The following is an 18,892-nucleotide window of genomic DNA, read 5'->3' as shown; positions in this document are numbered from 1 at the left end:
AGCTTTCTTATCTTGAAGCTGTGCTGTAATGAATGCTGGTGTTTTCTTGTCCCTTCTTTAATGGCCACAGTCCCATGAAAGCTGGAGGTGAAGGAGGCATAACATCTAAGAGACCCTTCCTTGGAAAAGGAAGCCCTGACTAACTTCCTACCTTTTCCACAGTTCATCCAGCTAACAACAGGGTATCACACTAGAGAAAGCAAATCAGACTAGAAATGCTGTATATTTTCCTAAGGAAATGAGAGCAATTTGCCAGTAAACAAAGTGCAGAGGATCCCGTACCAGCAATTACCACATTGGTTTTAGTTCACTCACCGAGCCAAGCAGCCTGACTGCAAACATCACAAGCAGGCAGCAGCACCTTCTCACCACAAAACCTGAATCCTCCCTCTGTGCCATGACAGACCTTTTATGCTGTGAAGGCAAAGCCTCATTGGCTCATTTGCCTCTTCAGCTGAAACAGTTATCAGAGAATGCTTAAAGGGCCCCTGTGTCTTCAGTACAAGGAAAAAATACCATGTTCAAAATTAAACAGATCTTTCCCCCATTATTATGTCTGGACTGAAGAGTCTTAACCTATGACTTGAGCCTCAGGGGATATTTTTCTTATTTTGCATTCTCTAGCAAGATTGAAAATTATTATTGCTTGAATCACTGCCTTCAAGAGTGTTGTAGTTCTCTTGGCAGTCACAGCTCCTCATTAGCTGAAGTCTCCAGGTCACTTAGAAAAATCCTAGCTTGCATTTTGATATTCTCAAACAGGTCAAAAGAGGATTCTTAAACGTAAGATAAGAAAGATTAGGACTTTTTTAATGCATTTTGTAGCAATGCCAAGAAGCAATCAAAGCAATAAAGCTATCCAAGCACTATCAAATATTTTCAGCTGGTGTCAGAAATGATTGAGGGAATGAAAGGGCCTGAGTCAAATTATCCACCATCCTCTAACAAGTGATTTTGGTCTATAACTAACAGTCTCCCCCAAAAATATAACAATAACATGCAACCAGAATTTGTAAGGCTATTATGGGATTAATGGGAACACATCCCTTAAATCTCACTCAGTTGCTCAAGTGTAATTGCTTAATATTGAAATGGCTGAATGTTAATGAATAAACCGAGGAAGGAGATCTGGAGCAAATAAAAGAAACCTCAGCAGCCTGTCATAAAGGAAAGAAAACACCCCAAATATTACCTGATTAAGCAACTGTCATAACACTAATTAATGAACACACTGTAGACACATTCAGTATCATTTGAATTATTTATTTTTTAAGTGGACAATTTAAATGTTGATGTTATTAACTATTTTGTTTTAATTTTCTGAGAGCCCTTGGCTGAGATTTCTTGCACTAATCATAGTACATCAGGGGAACAAAAGTAGAAGGTGATTTTCCAGTGTGCATGTGTGTCTGTGTCTCTGTGTACGTATGTGCTTTACAGTTATCAAACATTTATTTACACACCAACTTTACACTGAAGTCTTTAAGAAGTCTTTTCTATGGCAGGGGAAAGAATCAACTGACCAAAGACTTGGGTCTATATGATCCATTAGAGATTTTCCAGTATAGTCCCACAGAGCTTCTCATGCATTCAAACTTTTGCCAGAATGTTACTCCATCCAGTAGTGTTTCTTTCTGAGATGAAACCTGGAGCTGAGGAATGCACCTCTTCAGTTTCCTTAATTTCACTAAACTGTAAATAATTTAAATTATTAAATTGAAATATCAAGACATTTAGTTATTGTTCATATCGCTCATCTTTAACCTTCTAATAGTACATCACATTTTAAAAATAATTTAAAAAAACAACAAAAAAAAAGACTTTGGAGGCTATATACTACACAATCTCCATGGCTCCTGCTGCTTGGGAAATATAACATTACAATTCCCAGAATATATTTGGAGCAGTGAAACAGAATTGTCCGTTGGCAACTTTCACATTCAGCAACCCAGACACTACAACAATAATTTAAAAAATTGCTTTGTGATTTATTTTTTTTAATCTGTATTAAAAAAGGAACACTAACCTACTTCTTAAATATTGTTTGGTTTTTGTGAAACACCACAAGATTTGGCAAAAAAAGATGTAAAAGAAGACTGTTTCGATGTATAAAACTCCTTACCAGTAGAAGAAACACTGACCTTAATTTGGCCTAGTCATAGATTAATTTCGTGGGGGTTTGCTGCATATTTGAAGCCTTAAAGAGCAGAAGGAGCTGCTTGTCAGTTTGGAAATCACAAAACATTGTGCACCAACATTTCCTTTAATAGGCAAGGTGTCCATGAGGAAGAGTAAAGTAAAGCAGAGGTGTGTACCTAGTGTATCTGTGTGCATGTGCCTGTGCATACAGGGGGGGGGGATGGACTCCTCACTGGGGGTGCCAGTATGGTGGGGACGTGCCTGTTCTCTACAAATTACAGCAGTATTTTCCTTAAACTCTCCTGTTCTGTAGCTTCTGCTTTGAACTGGCTTTTCTCCCCAACACAACCACTTGCTCCACACCCTGCAAACGAGTTCATCTGCCACTCACCAGATTTATATCTTTATGTCAATAAAACTTTAGGACAACTGGATGAAGAATTACTTCTTACACAGAACATGATAACACTCCCACTGTAGGAAATGGAATGAAACAAATGGGTTAAAAGTGCAGTGACTGTGGTGAAACATCTCCACAGAGTTAGGCATCAATCTCTTTTTTTTTGTTTTTTTGGGGTTTTTGAGCTGTTGGTTGTTTTGGGTTTTTTGTTTTGTGTGTGGTTTTCTCAGAGAGGAGACTTTCACTCTCCAGAACATTTATTTGTGGAAAATGATGTAGCAAGTTAAGGGGCCATAAGAGGAACTGTGTTCATACATCAGATTTTCCCTTTTCTCTCCTTGGGCTATTAAGCACTGCCCCCTTTTTTCCCACTAGAAGTGGAAGTGGTTAACCCCTTTTTTATCACTCCAGGAAAACAGATTAAGCTCAAGGATTCTTAGCAGAGGCCAATGTATTTGAGATTGTTCTGAATGATGACATCTGTCACTGCATCAAACACAAACTGTATGTTACTGGTATCAGTGGCACAGGTGAAGTGTGAGTAGATCTCCTTGGTCTCCTTGTTGCGATTCAAGTCCTCGAACTGGCGCTGGATGTAGACTGCGGCCTCCTCGTACGTGTTCTGGCCCTTGTACTCAGGGAAGCAGACTGTTAAGGGGATGCGGCGGATTTTTTCTGCCAGCAGATCTTTCTTATTCAAAAAAAGGATGAGGGAAGTGTTGATAAACCAGTTGTTGTTGCAGATGGAATCAAAGAGACGCAAACTTTCTGCCATTCGACTCTGTAGGAGAGGAAACAACGGTGTCAACAGCAGTGTTTCAGCGTGACTGTGGGAAGCACACAAAATACATTATTGTCTATCAGGGAGCAAAATCTGCCTTTAGGAACAAGTCTTCTTTCATTTGGTCACTGTCCATCTTACCTGACCATGACATTTCAGGGATCTTAATTCACTTATTTTCATACAATATATTTCACCACAGGTTACTCCTTCCTTTATTTTATAAAATATTTGGCAATTATGGAGAAAAGTCTAAAACTGAAGATTTAGAAACAATAGGTGCAACTTGGGAAAACATGGTTCTATTCAAATTTGTTTAGCACTGATAACAGATTCTTTAATAGGGATGAGTGTTTTCTAAGTATTGCATACCACAAAAACATTCTGCTTTTAAATTTTTTGAAAAGATGGAATTAATACAGCCCAGTTATAACATTACCTCATTAGATGTGTAGTTAAGCATGCCATACATACTCAGAATTTTTTCCTTGCTGTATAATGGGAAGCTGGAAAGAATGCACAATAACCACATCCTGCTATGGTGGGACAACTTGAATGTTTATACCTGAAAGCTGAGTTTAGCCAGATGTGTTTAACATCTGTCTGCTGCCCTGAGTAGGTAAACTCCATTACTGGAATTCCAATCCAATGCTGCTCTAGACTGAACACAGAGAGGTCTGTTAGAAATCAGGCACCAGCAGGATTTTTCCTTATGTGTTGCCACTGTGACTGTTCCTCCTGATGCAGCTGGAGCTGTCCATGGTACCAGGCCCTCGGGAGGCTCAGTTTACTCACTGCTTTACACCTCTAAATAGGTGTAAACAGATGTAATGTTTTGAAAATATTCTAGATCATTAAAATAAATACCACTTAAGTATTGTCAAAAGTAGATACAGAAAATATCTTAATTGAGCATTTTTGGCAAGGTCAATGTTTTCCAGCACGTTCAGGTTTCTGAAAACGTTGTGTGTACATTGGGTGTCAGTGCAGTGGCCCAGAGTAAGTGAACAGAAGGGATTTGGGATATCAGAAACAAAGAGTATATTTTTTTTACAAGACTTTGCAAATACGTTCACGTTCCATTTGTCTGGCTTTTGTTCAGAGGGGATGAGACTCCTGGGGATGGTCCTGTGCAGGGCCAGGAGTTGGACTTGATGATCCTTGTGAGTCCCTTCCAACTCGACATATTCTGTGATTCTGTGAAAATAATCAAGAGTCCAGGCATTTTTGTTGTTTGACTGTGAAGTATTTTGGCCAGTTTTCCTGTTTGGAAAGTGGAAGCAACAGGATGGTTTTGGCTTTTGATAGAAATAACAGTATTTTGGGCCTAATTCTCCTGAAATTTGTGCCATTTGTGTCTAGTGAATCTCTCTTGACTTCACTAGAGTCAATTCATATTGCAACTGGTGAGATAAAGAGAGAAAAATCATTCACTCTTTATGACACAAAAAATAATATGAAAATATAATTTATTTAAAATTTTCTTTCTATTTTGTTGTGGGGCTTCTTTGAGAATGCAAATGTATTGTTATTACTTCAAAGGAAATCTGCACCAGTTTGGATCATTACTGTTGCACTAAAACAGTATCCTGAAAAAATTAGCCCTTAAAAATGCACAGTTGCTGAACCAGGAGCAAACTGGGTTACACAAGCTTTTCAAATTACCTCTCCTCCTTTCCTCTCTTGGTGTTACTATTCCTTTTCATTTGCTAAGGATTGATGTGGTCAGAATTGCATCCTCTGTACTCAGAGTTCCATGAAGGCATCGATTTCGTTCTGTGCTTACAGACTAAACCCCCAGACTGCTGGCAGTTCCTGGTCCTTCCAAAGCCCCAGGAGCACAGGGGGGCACCGTGAGGGCTGGCACTGCCCCAGCATGGGGGAATCTCACTCCCAAGCCCTAAAGACACACTGAAATATAAGCAAAGTTACACAGTTCAGCTCCTGGGGGTTGGTTGTTTGCTTCTGCCATTGTAAAGGTGGGGTCATCTGAACCCAAGTCTACTTTTTATATAGACAGATTTGTAGGTGTAAAAACGTAGCTTTAAAAATGTATTTAAGCATTTATTTTTTATTTTCACAATGCAAATCCTGACACAACAGATAATCCCCTAAAAACATCATATATCTGTTTCCAAATACTCATCCTTTCCTGATTTTGTAGCTGATAATGAAATTTTTATCTCAGTCGAAATGCTTTTGCTACTAATAGGCTGAAAAAAATCTTTTAGAGCTAATATAGGTTTTTGGCCAACTCTCAGAATAATCATGCCAAGGGAGTATTGCATTTTAAGAGGTTTGTGTTTATTACTGTATTTTGTACTGAGTCATAACACTGTCCCTCTGCTCCCAAATCCTCCCGTGGAGTCTGTAATCCAAGGACAAAAGCAGAGTTAAAACCCTTCCATAAATTATGAAATGTAATGAACACATACAAGAGGATGACAGTTTTTAAATTACTGTAAACTTTGTGATCCCTTATGTGATGTAAAAAAAAAAAAAAAGTAAATTGTTGATCTTGAAATTTCTTCTTCAGTATAATATTATTATAATATTGGCTGGATATCTGAAAGTCATAAAATCCTTAGCTAAACTAAATAGGATTTATTTTAGTTAAAAGCAAGTTAATCAAGAATCATTTCCAACAAGGGTGCAGGCTGTATTATACCAGTGCAGGGCTGTGGTTGCATGGTATAAATGCATGATATACTTTGGGAAATGAAACCCCCAAATCCATGTCATGATTTAACTTTAATAGCACAGGTAGGAAAATGTATCGCTGAACAATGAGGAAATGTGTCAGAAAGGAAAACCCAAGTCTTCAAGTCCTAGAATCATGGAATGGTTTGGGTTGGAAGGGACCTTAACTATCATCTTGTTCCACCCCCTGCCGTGGGCAGGGACACCTTCCACTAGCCCAGGTTGCTCCAAGCCCCGTCCGAGCTGGCCTTGGACACTTCCAGGGATGGGGCAGCCACAGCTTCTCTGGGCAACCTGTGCCAGGGCCTCACCACCCTCACCGGGCAAAATTTCTTCCTAATATCCACTCTAAACCTACTCTGTCACAGGAGCCATTCCCCCTTGTCCTGTCACTCCAGGCCTTTGTAAATAGTCTCCATCTTTCTTGTTGGCTCCCTTTAGGCACTGGAAGGCTCCAATTAGGTCACCCCCAAGCCTTCTCTTTTCCAAGCTGAACAAAGCCAATTCCCTCAGCCTCTCACTGTAGGAGAGGTGCCTCCTCTGGACTCGCTCCAACAGCTCCATGTCCTTGCTGTGCTGTTCCCCAGGGCTGGAGGCAGCTCTGCAGGGGGGTCTCACCTGAGGGGGCAGAGGGGCAGAATCCCCCCCTGCCCTGCTGCCCACGCTGTGGGATCAGCCCAGCACCCAGGGGGGTTCTGGGCTGGGGCATGTCCAGCTCTCACCCACCAGCACCTCAAGTCCTTCTCCCCAGGGCTGCTCTCCATCCATCCATCCCCAGCCTGGATGGATCCTGGGGTTGCCCTGACCCAGCTGCAGCACCTGCACTTGGTCTTATTAAATGTAATGAGATTCCCATCGCCCATTTCTCGAGCTTGTCCAGGTCCCTCTGGATGGCATCCCATCCTTCAGCTGTGAATAACAGTAAGATGTCATCCAGGTAATTAGGAAAACTTTAGGGAAAGATAAACAGACTGCACCTACTTCCATATGAAGTACAGAAAACTAATTGAAATTATTCTGATTATTTTTTTCACCTGTCAACATGGAGACATGAAACAGTGTTCAGTCTCACTTTCCACATGGAATTAAATGACAAACAATTAAATCCAAACCAAAGAGAAAAAATTACACATGGCAAGACAAGGCCTTTATAAATTCCAGGTGGTGGCTTATGATCTGTTCAGTGCATCAACCATGTTTCAAACAGCAATGAACAACAGCCAGGTGATTTCTGCTGTATCTTAAGAGGTGGTATGTCCACTGTTCTGAGATGAAGGCTGACACTGAAAATATGTGATGTACCCACTCATATGCTCCTGATGTAGCAGGCTCATTTCTGGTTTTGTTAATATTGCAAAACTACTGTTCATATCATGTGGAAAGTGAACTTGAGAGGGTTATGGCTCATTATAATAAAAATAGAATAAATTATTGTACAACTCCCAAAGGGGTTATTAAAATTTTCTATTAACATGGAGAAAAAATAAGGATAGGAAAAGATATTATTCTTCTCTGCAGTTTCTTTTCCAGGTCTGGAATCTTGAAGGTGGTCAGAAAAAAATGTGCTGCTGTAATTTTATAATTATATACAAGCTGGGGTATAAGCAAGATAATGCCAGTGCTTTATCCAGATGGCCTTGTTGGGGGCTAATTGCAAATTCTTCTCTGAGCATAAGAACAACGAATTGGTTGCTTAAGGGAAAGAACTTGCTAAGGAACAGATGGCTGCTTCTATTCTTCCAATACTCTGCAAACACACAAATGTCCCTGGTCATCCTCTGGAACAGTAGAGGTGTGATTAGCAGGAAAGAGTTCAGAACAACTAAGAGCTTCCAGTTATCAAAATAGTAAGTAATTAGGGAAAAAAGCAACTTGGTAAATGGAGCCAAATTGAAATGTAGTATCTCCTTACAGCTTTCACATTAAAGCTTTTTCATCTCAGATGGGGGAGCTTTGGGATTAAAAATGAAAAATTATGAAGAGAGAAACTATCACGAATAAGGGAATTAACTGCCATTTGTACTTTATATCTAAGAACTTTCAGTCATTGCTTCTCTTTCATCATCATCATCATTTTCAAACTAGCAGGCACTTTAGGATTTGAAAATCTTAACCAAACTAAATAAAATTTATCTTGTGTAAACCATAAACAATACTGAATAAAATTTGTGCAGGAATAGCAATGTTTGCTTTCCAGAAAAGTTAGAAAATCTTTAAATGCCAGTAAATCTTGGAAGAACCCTTGGAAGCTGCTGCTATTTCCTGGTTGAGGCTTTCCTTGCAGTAGTGGCTGACATTTACCATGTGCTGCAGCTCTGAGCTATGGCACAAAATGGCACCAATCTGTCCTCTCTGTTTCAAGTGTCTTTAGAGACCCACAACTTTAGACCTTCTAAAGAAAGCAGGTGAAGGTGAAGTATTTGAAGAAGGGGTAGTGGGGTAAAAAGGTAACTGAATCACTTGGATGTAAACATTGTTTCTTCCTTAATGTTACCAGACAAAATTGAATCCATTCTGAAATAATGACAGTCTACAAAATAATGAAGGAAATACCATTGCCCAAGACAGGCACAGACAAAGCAATTCAGGAATTCAAGCTATGCTTGAATAAAGGCAGAGAGAAAGCAGAATTTGCAGAGAAAAACTACAGATGATGCAGAAAGCAAGAGATAACTTGGATAAATACAAAGAGACACTCTTTTCTTGCAAAAAAACCTGGACTGAGTGCTAGTTGAAATGTCCCTCTTGTGCTGGGCAGCCCTGATTGAGTGCTGGATAAGAGAGACTTGATTTAAAAGGGAAAACACTGTTGTGTGATTCATCTTTTGTTCAAAGGAAGAAGACTCCTACAAGAATGTAAAGGATCAGGTGGGCAAGTGGGGGAAATTAGGATAATTTAATGAGTTAAAAAAATTAATTTAAAAATGAAAAAGAAGAAACTATGTGTTGGAGAGAAGTAAACAGCCTTAATCCAATTCACTCTGTGAATTCTTCTCCCAGAAACTAAGAACCTCACTGAGGTAGGATTAAACTGGGATAAAACACTCTACCCCTGTTGTCCTGTATATACCAGTTTTTAGCCTTGGCATCTCCCAGAAGGGACAGGGTAAGCAATAGGGGTTCAACTACACAAAATTGTTTTGGTTTCCAATCCCAGGATCCCAAAGTTTTCCTGGAAAATGCTGGGTATTCTAAAATGTCAAAATAAGAAAGGGTCACATAGGAGGTTAAGTCCCACTGTGAATTCATTAAGAAGCGTTCTTAAGTCACTTAGCAGCTTAACTTATTCTACAAGCAGACAAACTCATTATCCATCACCAAAACAATGTCACAAATGTCACATTAGTCCAAAACCAGTGCAGGAATTCCTGACCAGTCCCATAAACAAACCAGGAGGGAGGTTGGGATAGTTAGAAGCAGCTATGTCAGTACCTGTCAATCAGATACATACATGCACATGCCATCTATTTATGTCCTTCCTGCCAAAATTCCTTTCAGTGTCCTGCATGTAGGAGAAATGTGAATGCAGAAAGGTGGAAATACACTCGGAAACAAAATTTGTAAACTACCAAATTATTTCTTCATTATTTTAAAGATAATGTCCTGTAATTGTTCATACAGTGTGTACAATGTAGAACTGGCAGAGGGGACAGCAGTCTGATACCTCTTTTTCAGAGAAGGAAGGGAAAATAAACCTCACAAAGCAGTACTGCCGCATCCTATCTCCCATGATGATTGCTGTTGAATAATACTACTGTCTTTACATAAAATTCTGCAGATGATAACTGAATCTGGCAGTACAAATGAGAATTACATGAGGACCTTTAGTCTTGGCTATTGTGTAGGATGACAGTGAAAACATTATGAATATTTTATCATATATGATCTCTGTGACTGGAAAAAAACCTGTAGTGTTACTAAGGCTTACTGTGAACTAGATTAGACAAAGCAGATTTAATTGAGAGTATTACTTTAACAGAGTCCTGAACTTTTGTCTCTGAAAACTGATCCCCTGCAACAGCAAATCATGTCTTAGGAGTCTGTGCTAAGTTAAACATCGATATGTTGTAGTTACATATACATAATACACGTGCCAGTGACAGGCTGGGGTAAACCACTTTTCAATACTATCTATCAGAACAATTTGATATTCCTAGATCAGGAACAATACAGATTTGTTAATCCCAGTAAGTACAGTCTGACACCAAGCTATGATTACACTAAGGAGAGCTGATCTGAGAAAGAAGTTTGATTAAATTTCCTGACAGAAGGATTAGATTTTGAGACGGGATTTCCAAGCAGAGGAGCAGGACAACAGGTGCTTCTGCTAGGACTTCTAAATTAAAGGGAACCTAAGGAAAGGATATATAGAAAACTCTCCAAAGAACAGTGGAAAAGGTTACTGAGTTGAAGAATCAGAAAGGGTGGGACAGTCATAGTTCCATAGAAATGCGAGAAGATCCAGATAAAGGCTACTCCTGGATATCTGGCCAGGGTATTAAAGGCTGTTCCACAAACAAGAAAAGGGGCAGAATAGAAATGGGGAAATACATGTAAAGCGACTTACTGCTTGTGACCAGCTATACATATCTCTCAAGCAAGCTAAGTAAAGGAAAATTATATTTGGAAGTCATAAAATGTGCATGTGATAGGTGCTATATTTATCATTATTCATAAGAGAATTACAAGTCCAGAGGAAAGTTCTAGAAAAGCATATGTTCAAGAGAAGAGAAATTATGGGGCACTCAATATTGGTCCTGTGCCTGATAGAACAACACCACAAGTCAACACCTCTGGGAAGCAGAAATAAGGATACCTTGGCAAAAGGAATGCTATTGGAGCTGACACAGGCCAAGAGAAACTTAGAGGCACAATGGGCCAACATATTAAACCTACACATTGCACAGTGACCAGCCAGGACAGCACTGCCTTGGCTGCAGTAAAAGCACCCAAGAGAATCATTGAAGTGGGCAGGGAGCTTGTTTTTGCTCCTTAAAGGAGGCCTTGCAATATTTCAGTTGCTCAGCAAACAACTATTAAGACTCTCCTTTTCCCACCTCAAAGGTCAGCAGAGCTTTGTGCTGCAGAAGCCTCTGGACATCTGAGCTCTGAGCACATGCACTGCTGCTCTGGGTGCCACTGTGCAGTGCAAGGAGTTTTAGGAGGGCAAACATGCCATAAAAAGAATAGGAAAATAAATCTCCATGGTCTCTGACAGTGCCAGAAAGTTAAGATTTCCTGAGTACAAACTAAGGTAGTTCTTCACTTAGTTGTAAGAAATAAATTAGCAGCATATAATACCTAGCCTTGCTTTGGGGAGGTAGAGGGGTTTTTAAGCATTGTACAGTACTCCGAGCAAATTGCATTTTTCTAGAGGATAGAAAAAATCTGGTTTAAAAACATTTTCTTGTTAAAAATATATCCATTTAAAATCTCACAGTTCTTGAAAAGATATTCAAAGTAGCATGAAGATCCATATCTTAATTGTAAATATCTGGATGTTTTCTCCTTAGATTGAGTTGTCTATATGGTAATAGAGGCCAGCTTTTCTATTCCTGGTAGCATATTTCAATTGATTTCAAAGCTTACTCAGTGTTTTTAAGTGGGGTGGTTTCTTTGTTTTTGTTTTCTTCCAGGCTTTTAGATTGTTTACTTAGCCAAGGGTAAAAGGAGCATTCCAAGTGCATACCCAACACAGCTGAAATGTTGCACAGTTTTACACATGAGGACTTTAGTTGTCCTCATTTGAGATCTTCAAGCTTAATATCAGCCTTCTGGGTCTAGACAATCACAGAATGGCCTGGGTTGGAAGGACCTTAAAGCTCATCTTGCTTCACCCTCTGCCATGGGGAGGGACAATTTCCACTAGCCCAGGTTGCTCCAAGCCCCATCCAACCTGGCCTTGGACACTTCCAGGGATGGGGCAACCACAGTTTCTCTGGGCAGCCTGTGCTGGGGCCTCACCACCTTCATAGGAAATAATTTCTTCCTAATATCTAATCTACATCTCCCCAGGATAAGTAATTTAACACTGCACTGACCTTCAAGAAGGGGCTGAGGGAACTCTTGTTTGGGCTGGCACAGAAGAGGCCAAAGGGTGATCTAAGAACAGCCTACAATGACTTGAAGCATAGTTCAAGGGTGATGACACAAAACTCTTCCCAGCAGCACCAGAGGAATGAGCAAGCAGCCATGAACACTGACTGAGGCTTGGGAGGGTCAGGGTAGATGTTAGGGTTTCTCTAGAATACCAGCTCAGCACTGGAACAATTTGCTGAGTTTTGTGAAGTCTCCCTCCATTGAGGCTTTTCACTCAACTAACTCAGTAAAGCCACAGCTGGCCTGATTTACTGCTGGCAGCAGTCCAGACCTTGCGAGGTCACATCCAGCTCACATTTCTGTAATTCCATGAATTGTAAAAACGGATTTGTAGTTGAATCCATAAATAAGAAGTCAATTTTATGGACCCAGTTCTGAGCAGATCTCAAACTTTGCATCCCAAAGAGGGTACTTTAAGGGCTATCCCTCTGATGGAAAGAGTCACTATCCTGTTGGTGAGGCAGGATAAAAAGGAAATGGCCAAAGAATGGAGTTGTGGCCTTTGTGGAACATCCAGGGTTTATTGTTTACAGTTCTTTCATTCTCTCTGGTCCTTAGAGTGGCCCCTAAACTATTGAACTAGTGCAGAAATGGGCAAGATGTTTATTCACTGGTGCAGGGCACTGACTAACCCACCTTTTGGATAGTTTATGGACAACCCAAGCTCTGGCTGATATGTTATATGTAAAGAAAGAATGCTTTTCATTGCTTTGAAATAGGCACTTTTCTAATGCATTGCAGGGTGGGAAAGGGTGTTAATGGGGTCAATATTGGTTCTGTCACTCAGACAATTGTCTATCTTAATTGAAGTGAAACAATATAAAAGGGAATTAATATTTTTTAAAAAATGAAAGACCTCCATTACTTTTTTCCTCTAGTGTGCCACTAGAATGCACTAGTGACTAGAATGGTGAGTTCAGTAATTTTGTGTAACAGAATAATGGCAGGGGGACAGATTGCAAAATCTGGCGCCTGTGAATGCCCTTTCTCTGGATAAAAAACCAAAAAACATTTGAAATCTGAAATGTCAGTGACAAAAGTCCAATCTGATAAACTATAATATAAAAAAAAGAAGACTTATCAAATAAAAAGGTTTTCATTTCAACACAATCAAGCCAAGCTTAAAAACAAGACTCTGGATCTTTATGAAAGCTAATAGATAAAGGATCATTTTTAACAGTCTAACAGAATTAAAAACCAGAGAAAACCAGCAGGAATTACCATAAGCATGGAATGGCTATCATAGGAAATTAAACAAACTACTTCTGTTCAACCTGGAAAAAGAAATAGCTGAGAGAGAACACAGTGGAGCTCATAAAACCATGAATGGTATGGAAATGGTGAACAGTGAATGATTTTTGCACCACTTCATACAATGCAAGAAATAAGAAACATCACATTCACTTATCTGACAGCAGACAAGCATTCCTTCCATACAGTGCATAATTAAATGTAAAACTCTGTCATGAGGTGTTAAAGGATAATAACGATAACAGTAAAAGTCATAAAAGTGTAATTGGGTTCAAAAAGCAATTAAATTAAAAAGGCACTTAAACAGAAAGATGTTGATGCAATCTGAGGTTCAGTTATCTCATAGGGTAAACTGCAGGAAATACCAGGGAATGCTTCATCTGTTCCCATAGTCCTTCCTAAATGCCCATCGTTGCTATAGTTCCCAGACAATTTTGCCTTTCCCATTAGGCTTGTCCAGTTTAGAAAGAGGTTGTTTCACACACTTCACTGTCACTTGAAGCAGGGAATGTTTTTCATAAAAAAGGTAGGCAAGGGGGCTTGGAACTAAGTACTGACCTCCAGTAATGTGCATTGTCCAGTGCTGGAGTGTTTGAGTGATGGGAAGAGACTTACATTTTCTCTTAGACACAGAAGGAAAAAGGAAAGGATAAAAAAAAGAAAGAAAACTGGCCCACACTGATGCTGAGCTAGTTTTGACCAGAAAAAGTTGGCCAGGAGTTTCATTCTTCAGCAGTAGCTGAACAATAAAACCAGCCTATTATACAACAAAAAAGGTAAGTACCACTTTATACTGAGAAACTCACTGCAGGAAGGAAAAAAAAATAATTCCCACAAAACCTGAGACCAGCCTGTGTGACACCTGGAGAAGGATGCATTCTGCCCTCACCAGTTCTTGCAGGAACACTGGCTTTTCATTGCATTGCATCTTTGAAGGTATTCTCAAATGCTTGTAGGATGCTTACAGAGTTTGGCCCAGCAAGAGCCCTTGTGGGAAGAACAGGTACCTTCCCTTTGTATCCCATCTGTGTTGCAAGATTAACTAGCAGGAGCAAGAGGTTATTTTTAGCACCCTTGCCTGGAATTCTAACAAGGTTCTTGCCATCCTGTGGGTTGTGAGGTTGCCTCCTACTAAGCTGGAAGAAACAAAAAGGCTGTGGGGCACAGAGGTCAGTGCTCAGAGTCAAGAATGAAAAGGAAAGAGAAAGCAAGATAGAGGGAAAACTGCAAAGCAACTACAACCAGAGGGTCTAAATCTGGATCTGATCTTGGCCCCTTTTGCCAAGCTGAGGGGAGTACTCAGTGCAAAACCAGAATGTTTAGCACCATGCAGAATCTCGTCTTCCCTTTCAATAAATTCTTCTGGTTTTAAGCAACATTACTGGGATTTAGATCAGAGTGGTTTCAAGAGATAATTTCCATTAAGTCATTTCAAAGCAATTAGAGAAGAATTAAAGGAAAGAAATGGTGATATATGCTGGGGAAAAAAGCTTCTCCCCTATTTGAGATGGAAGTTCTAAAGCAAAAATAATTTTGGTTGATCAAGACTGAATTTAAAAAAAAAAACCAAACAACTCCCCATTGTGGTCTCAGGTTACAGGAACACATTTTCACTGAACCCTGTCTCATTCAACTTGCAGGATGGACAATGTCACACGTTAGTCAATGTTTGTCTTTAGAGTCACAACTCAATTTAGAGACTCATGCTTTACTATAAACTTGCTATTTATGAACTGCTTCAAAGACAGAATTACTGGTTTCTTCTCAAGGTTGTAATTATTGTATCTGAATATTTCATTGACTACATTTGTTTCCACAGCATGTAGTCAGATCAAGAGGTGCTGTTAAAAGCAACTTATAAATAGGGAATGAAACAATCTATACAATGAGAAATTATAGTTAGAAGGAACCCAGTAATTCTAGACACCCAACCTAATTTTCTAAACCAAAGTTTTCACACATGTATTTATTTATGTAACAAAGTTTAATAGGTTTTTCAAGCTGTCAGTGATATCTGGTGTAGCTCTGAATAATGAGACCTACTACAAATCAGATCACAGAATCTCAAATTACCCTTTGAGAAAAGTAAGGAAGAATGTGGGATTACCTATGAACATTATCATTTAAGAAACACATTTGGAACTAAAAAGGAACATGGACCTATGCCAGGTCCTAGTACAGGTTTTCAGTAGCATTCCACTGCTTTAGCCATATGAACTTCCTGTTTTCCTGTAATCCTGTGTTCCATTCATTTCCCATTTCCCTCCCTCGGCAGCAGATGATGGCAGTGTTCCTGCAGTTGACAGTCTTATTTATCACATGAGCCCTCATTAATCACAGAAAAACCACTATATTCATTGAAAGAGGCATAAAATTCATGGAAAAAAACATCATCAATTTAAAGCCTGGATCAACATATACAGAAACGAGACAGTCAAAATAAGATTACAACAACAATATTCTCCCTTTTTCTATCTCTTGATCATTTGATTTCACCAGAGCACTTAAACTCTGCTCCACCTCATCCTCAACCCACAATGCTTCACTGACTCCCAACCTTCTCACTCTTCCAGTGTCATTTCCTCCTCTAACTTGTATATTCCAGATAAAACAGTGTTTATATGCTTTTGTACCATTAGAGGCTGATCAAATCTCCCTAATAATGGTCTATATTGCTCATATTAGCACAGATGTTTGCACAGTTCAAAATAATTCAAACTTGCAAAGGAATGAGGAAAAACCCCCAACATCTATGAGATCAAGAGAGGTGTCAGATGTGCTGAGTTACACCCAGTGAAGGCCTGTTCACAAGGAAATGCCTCCTGGGACTCTCCTGTTCTCAGGAGACAATAAAAATAGCACTATTAGCTTATTTTAAAAAAAAATTACTCTGTTGCTTGAATTGTTTCTTGTGGGATCACAAGGGGAATCATAGGAAGTGCCAGTAGAGTAATGGCAATTTAGGTAACAAACAGAATAGAGGAGGAAAAAAGGAAGCTCTTTGAGCACCTGATCTGTTGTTATTACAGAACTACAAGTCCTACTAACTGTTTTTTAAGGCTTACTCCATGGAGTAACTCCTGGCAGCCCGCCTGAGGTCTTTTGCAACAAATGAACTTATTAGTGTTGTCTCTGTAATATAACTGCTGTCTGCTTGGAGAGCTCTTCATTAATGGATCTAGGATCGAATCAAGGAAGAGACAGTCTAAGAATTACTTACACCAGACAAACAAGGGGAAAACTAACCAAGTTACCAGCTTTGGCAGGCTGGAAGGGTTTCATTTCTTTCCAAGGCTGCTTATCACTTGTCCATTCCTTGGATTTCTTAAGGAGATGTAGAATGGTTTCCTATCCAATCCTTTAAAAGGGAAAAGACTATATTTTGAGTTGTGTACTGCTTCCCTATTTTCAACTTACTGTTTAAACATTAGGTCATAAATACTATAATTTAGTACACAGTTATAACAGAGTATTTTTGGTCCAGTGAGTCCTGAACCTAATCCTAAACAGAGAGTGAGAACTCCAGATTCCTTCTCCTCCAACTTCTGTTTTCCATTGCATTCATTTCAAGTCCCTCTTCAGGTTTCCATGGAAATAGCAGAGAAGTGTGCTTATATTCTTGGCATTAAAATATTCATAAAAGGGGATAAGGAGCTGGTTTAAATGGCAGATGCTGTATTGCTGAAGCAGATTTAACGTCCTTGTATGTAAATGATCACATGTGTAAGTGAACACATTCTGGGGAGAACAGGCCCAGGATTTATTCTTCCCAGGGAGAGGAGGAGGGATAGGCAGTACAGATTCCTACAGAGAAAGCAGGAATTTCTAGCTGGAATGCAAGACTTCCAGGACAATTGCAGGACAATGCAAAATAAATTCAGTTAGGATTTTGCCATTGGAAGTTGAAACCTTCCTCAAGGGAACAGAACATGATTTAAACTTAGAGAATTACCTTTGGTAATTGAAAAAAATATTTCACAACTCTGAACTATTTAATTTAGTTTTAAAGTCTTACCTGTATAAAGTTTCCAATTCCTTTCACTTATTGCAAGTAGAATATTTGATACAAAATTTAAATTTCAGACCTTTGAAAAGATTCTCATACATTTGAACTCTGAGTACATTTCATGTTCTAAAATAGCCATAAAACTTTAACATTCTTTTAATCATAGAAAATGTAATTGGAAGCAGGAAATATACTGACTTATCTACATTTTTGTTCATGAATCTTACTCAGACTAATTATTTTGGTTATTTTACTCATTACAGAGATTTGAATCCTAAGCATTACTGAAAGTATTCTAATAGGATAAATAAACATTTATATCCTAGGAGATCTGGTTTTCTGATTCAAAATATAATCTCTGGTCCTTAGAAGACCATTTTATAGGGAGATTCCACTATAATCCTTTGACCCTGAGGAGAATGGAACACAGTATGTAATGGAAAGACAACTTCCAAAAATCCATGGAAAACAAACAGTAAATATATGTAAAATTTCAAACCTTGCTATTAGAATACTTACTGTGTAGACACTTGGTGTGTTTTTCATTTTCCAAGAACAAGAGTAGTTTTAAAATATAACTTTATAAAAATAAACACTTCAATATGTCAAAACAACAGCACTGGCACTTTTAGCAGTGGAAGTCAAGAATGTTGTATTGACTTGTCTGCATGAAGTTATTCTCAAAAAAACTTGTACATCATAAGGCAGCTGACAAGTGCATACCAGTGATGATCTATCAAAATGTTTATTAGTCTTTATCTATAAAAGCAGCAGGACTTTTGGCATGTTTATCAGTAAATCCTTATTTGAAAGACATTCCAAAAAGTGCAGTATACCAGTCTGTTGAACCTGTTCTGCAAGCTCTGAATGCAACAAATACTCTGAGACATTTTTATGCTACCAAAAGCGTTTAAGGAAATATCTCCTTCAAGAAGATTTTTTTTTATAAGCCATACACATCTGGAACTGAGAAAAGCAAGACTGAACAAGGAAGATTAAGCCACTGACGCAAGTTGATGGAAGAATCAAGGAAGAGCAGTGGAGATGAGGGGTTTATAACACAGAAAAAGAACTTCACACTGCAGAGAAGGTTAGGAACTGTTGTACAGTCATGGCAGATATGCTATTTTTGACAGCATCTGTGAAGTTTAATAATGAAAATTTAAAAAACCAGTACACGTCCTTTCCTATCCAGTTGGGTATTCCAATGTTACCATTCAGGCTCAGCTCAGGGAGGGGGCTCCTCCCTGACTGGCAGTGTATGACATGGATCCCAACACTGGCTCCAGAGGTTCACATCAAAGGGAACATCAAGGGTTTCAAGGATGTTTCATGTGTGTAGGTCTGATGAACAACAGGAAAGAACAGCAGGACACAAAGCAACTATTGAAGGAAAGATACTTTGAGTAACACTGTCAGAGGATTTAGACAGCAACAGCTCCACCATTCCTTCTGGAAGGTGCATTTGTAGGTGTCAGTCATACTGCACTTCTATTTTTTTTTAACTTTTCTCTTC

At 39.1% G+C, this 18,892-nt stretch overlaps 2 protein-coding genes across 4 annotated transcripts in view; one reads left to right on the top strand and one right to left on the bottom strand.

Moving 5' to 3' along the window:
- The window catches only part of RSPH14 (radial spoke head 14 homolog), a 76,334-nt gene that overhangs the window by 6,147 nt on the left and 51,295 nt on the right, over window positions 1-18,892 (top strand). The window lies entirely within an intron of this gene.
- GNAZ (G protein subunit alpha z) overlaps window positions 1,248-18,892 on the bottom strand; it is a 52,677-nt gene continuing 35,032 nt past the window's right edge. For both annotated transcript variants that reach the window (XM_027661544.1, XM_027661543.1), the window contains one exon: window positions 1,248-3,320. In XM_027661544.1, the coding sequence (XP_027517345.1) occupies window positions 2,976-3,320 (345 nt within the window). In that variant the 3' untranslated portion in view covers window positions 1,248-2,975. The remainder of the gene's footprint in view (window positions 3,321-18,892) is intronic.

Source organism: Corapipo altera, unplaced genomic scaffold (assembly GCF_003945725.1).
Source record: "Corapipo altera isolate COAL_440 unplaced genomic scaffold, ASM394572v1 150, whole genome shotgun sequence".
Taxonomy (NCBI): domain Eukaryota; kingdom Metazoa; phylum Chordata; class Aves; order Passeriformes; family Pipridae; genus Corapipo; species Corapipo altera.
The sequence above is the reverse complement of the archived record's forward strand: the minus strand, read 5'-3'. Positions and strand labels throughout refer to the sequence as shown.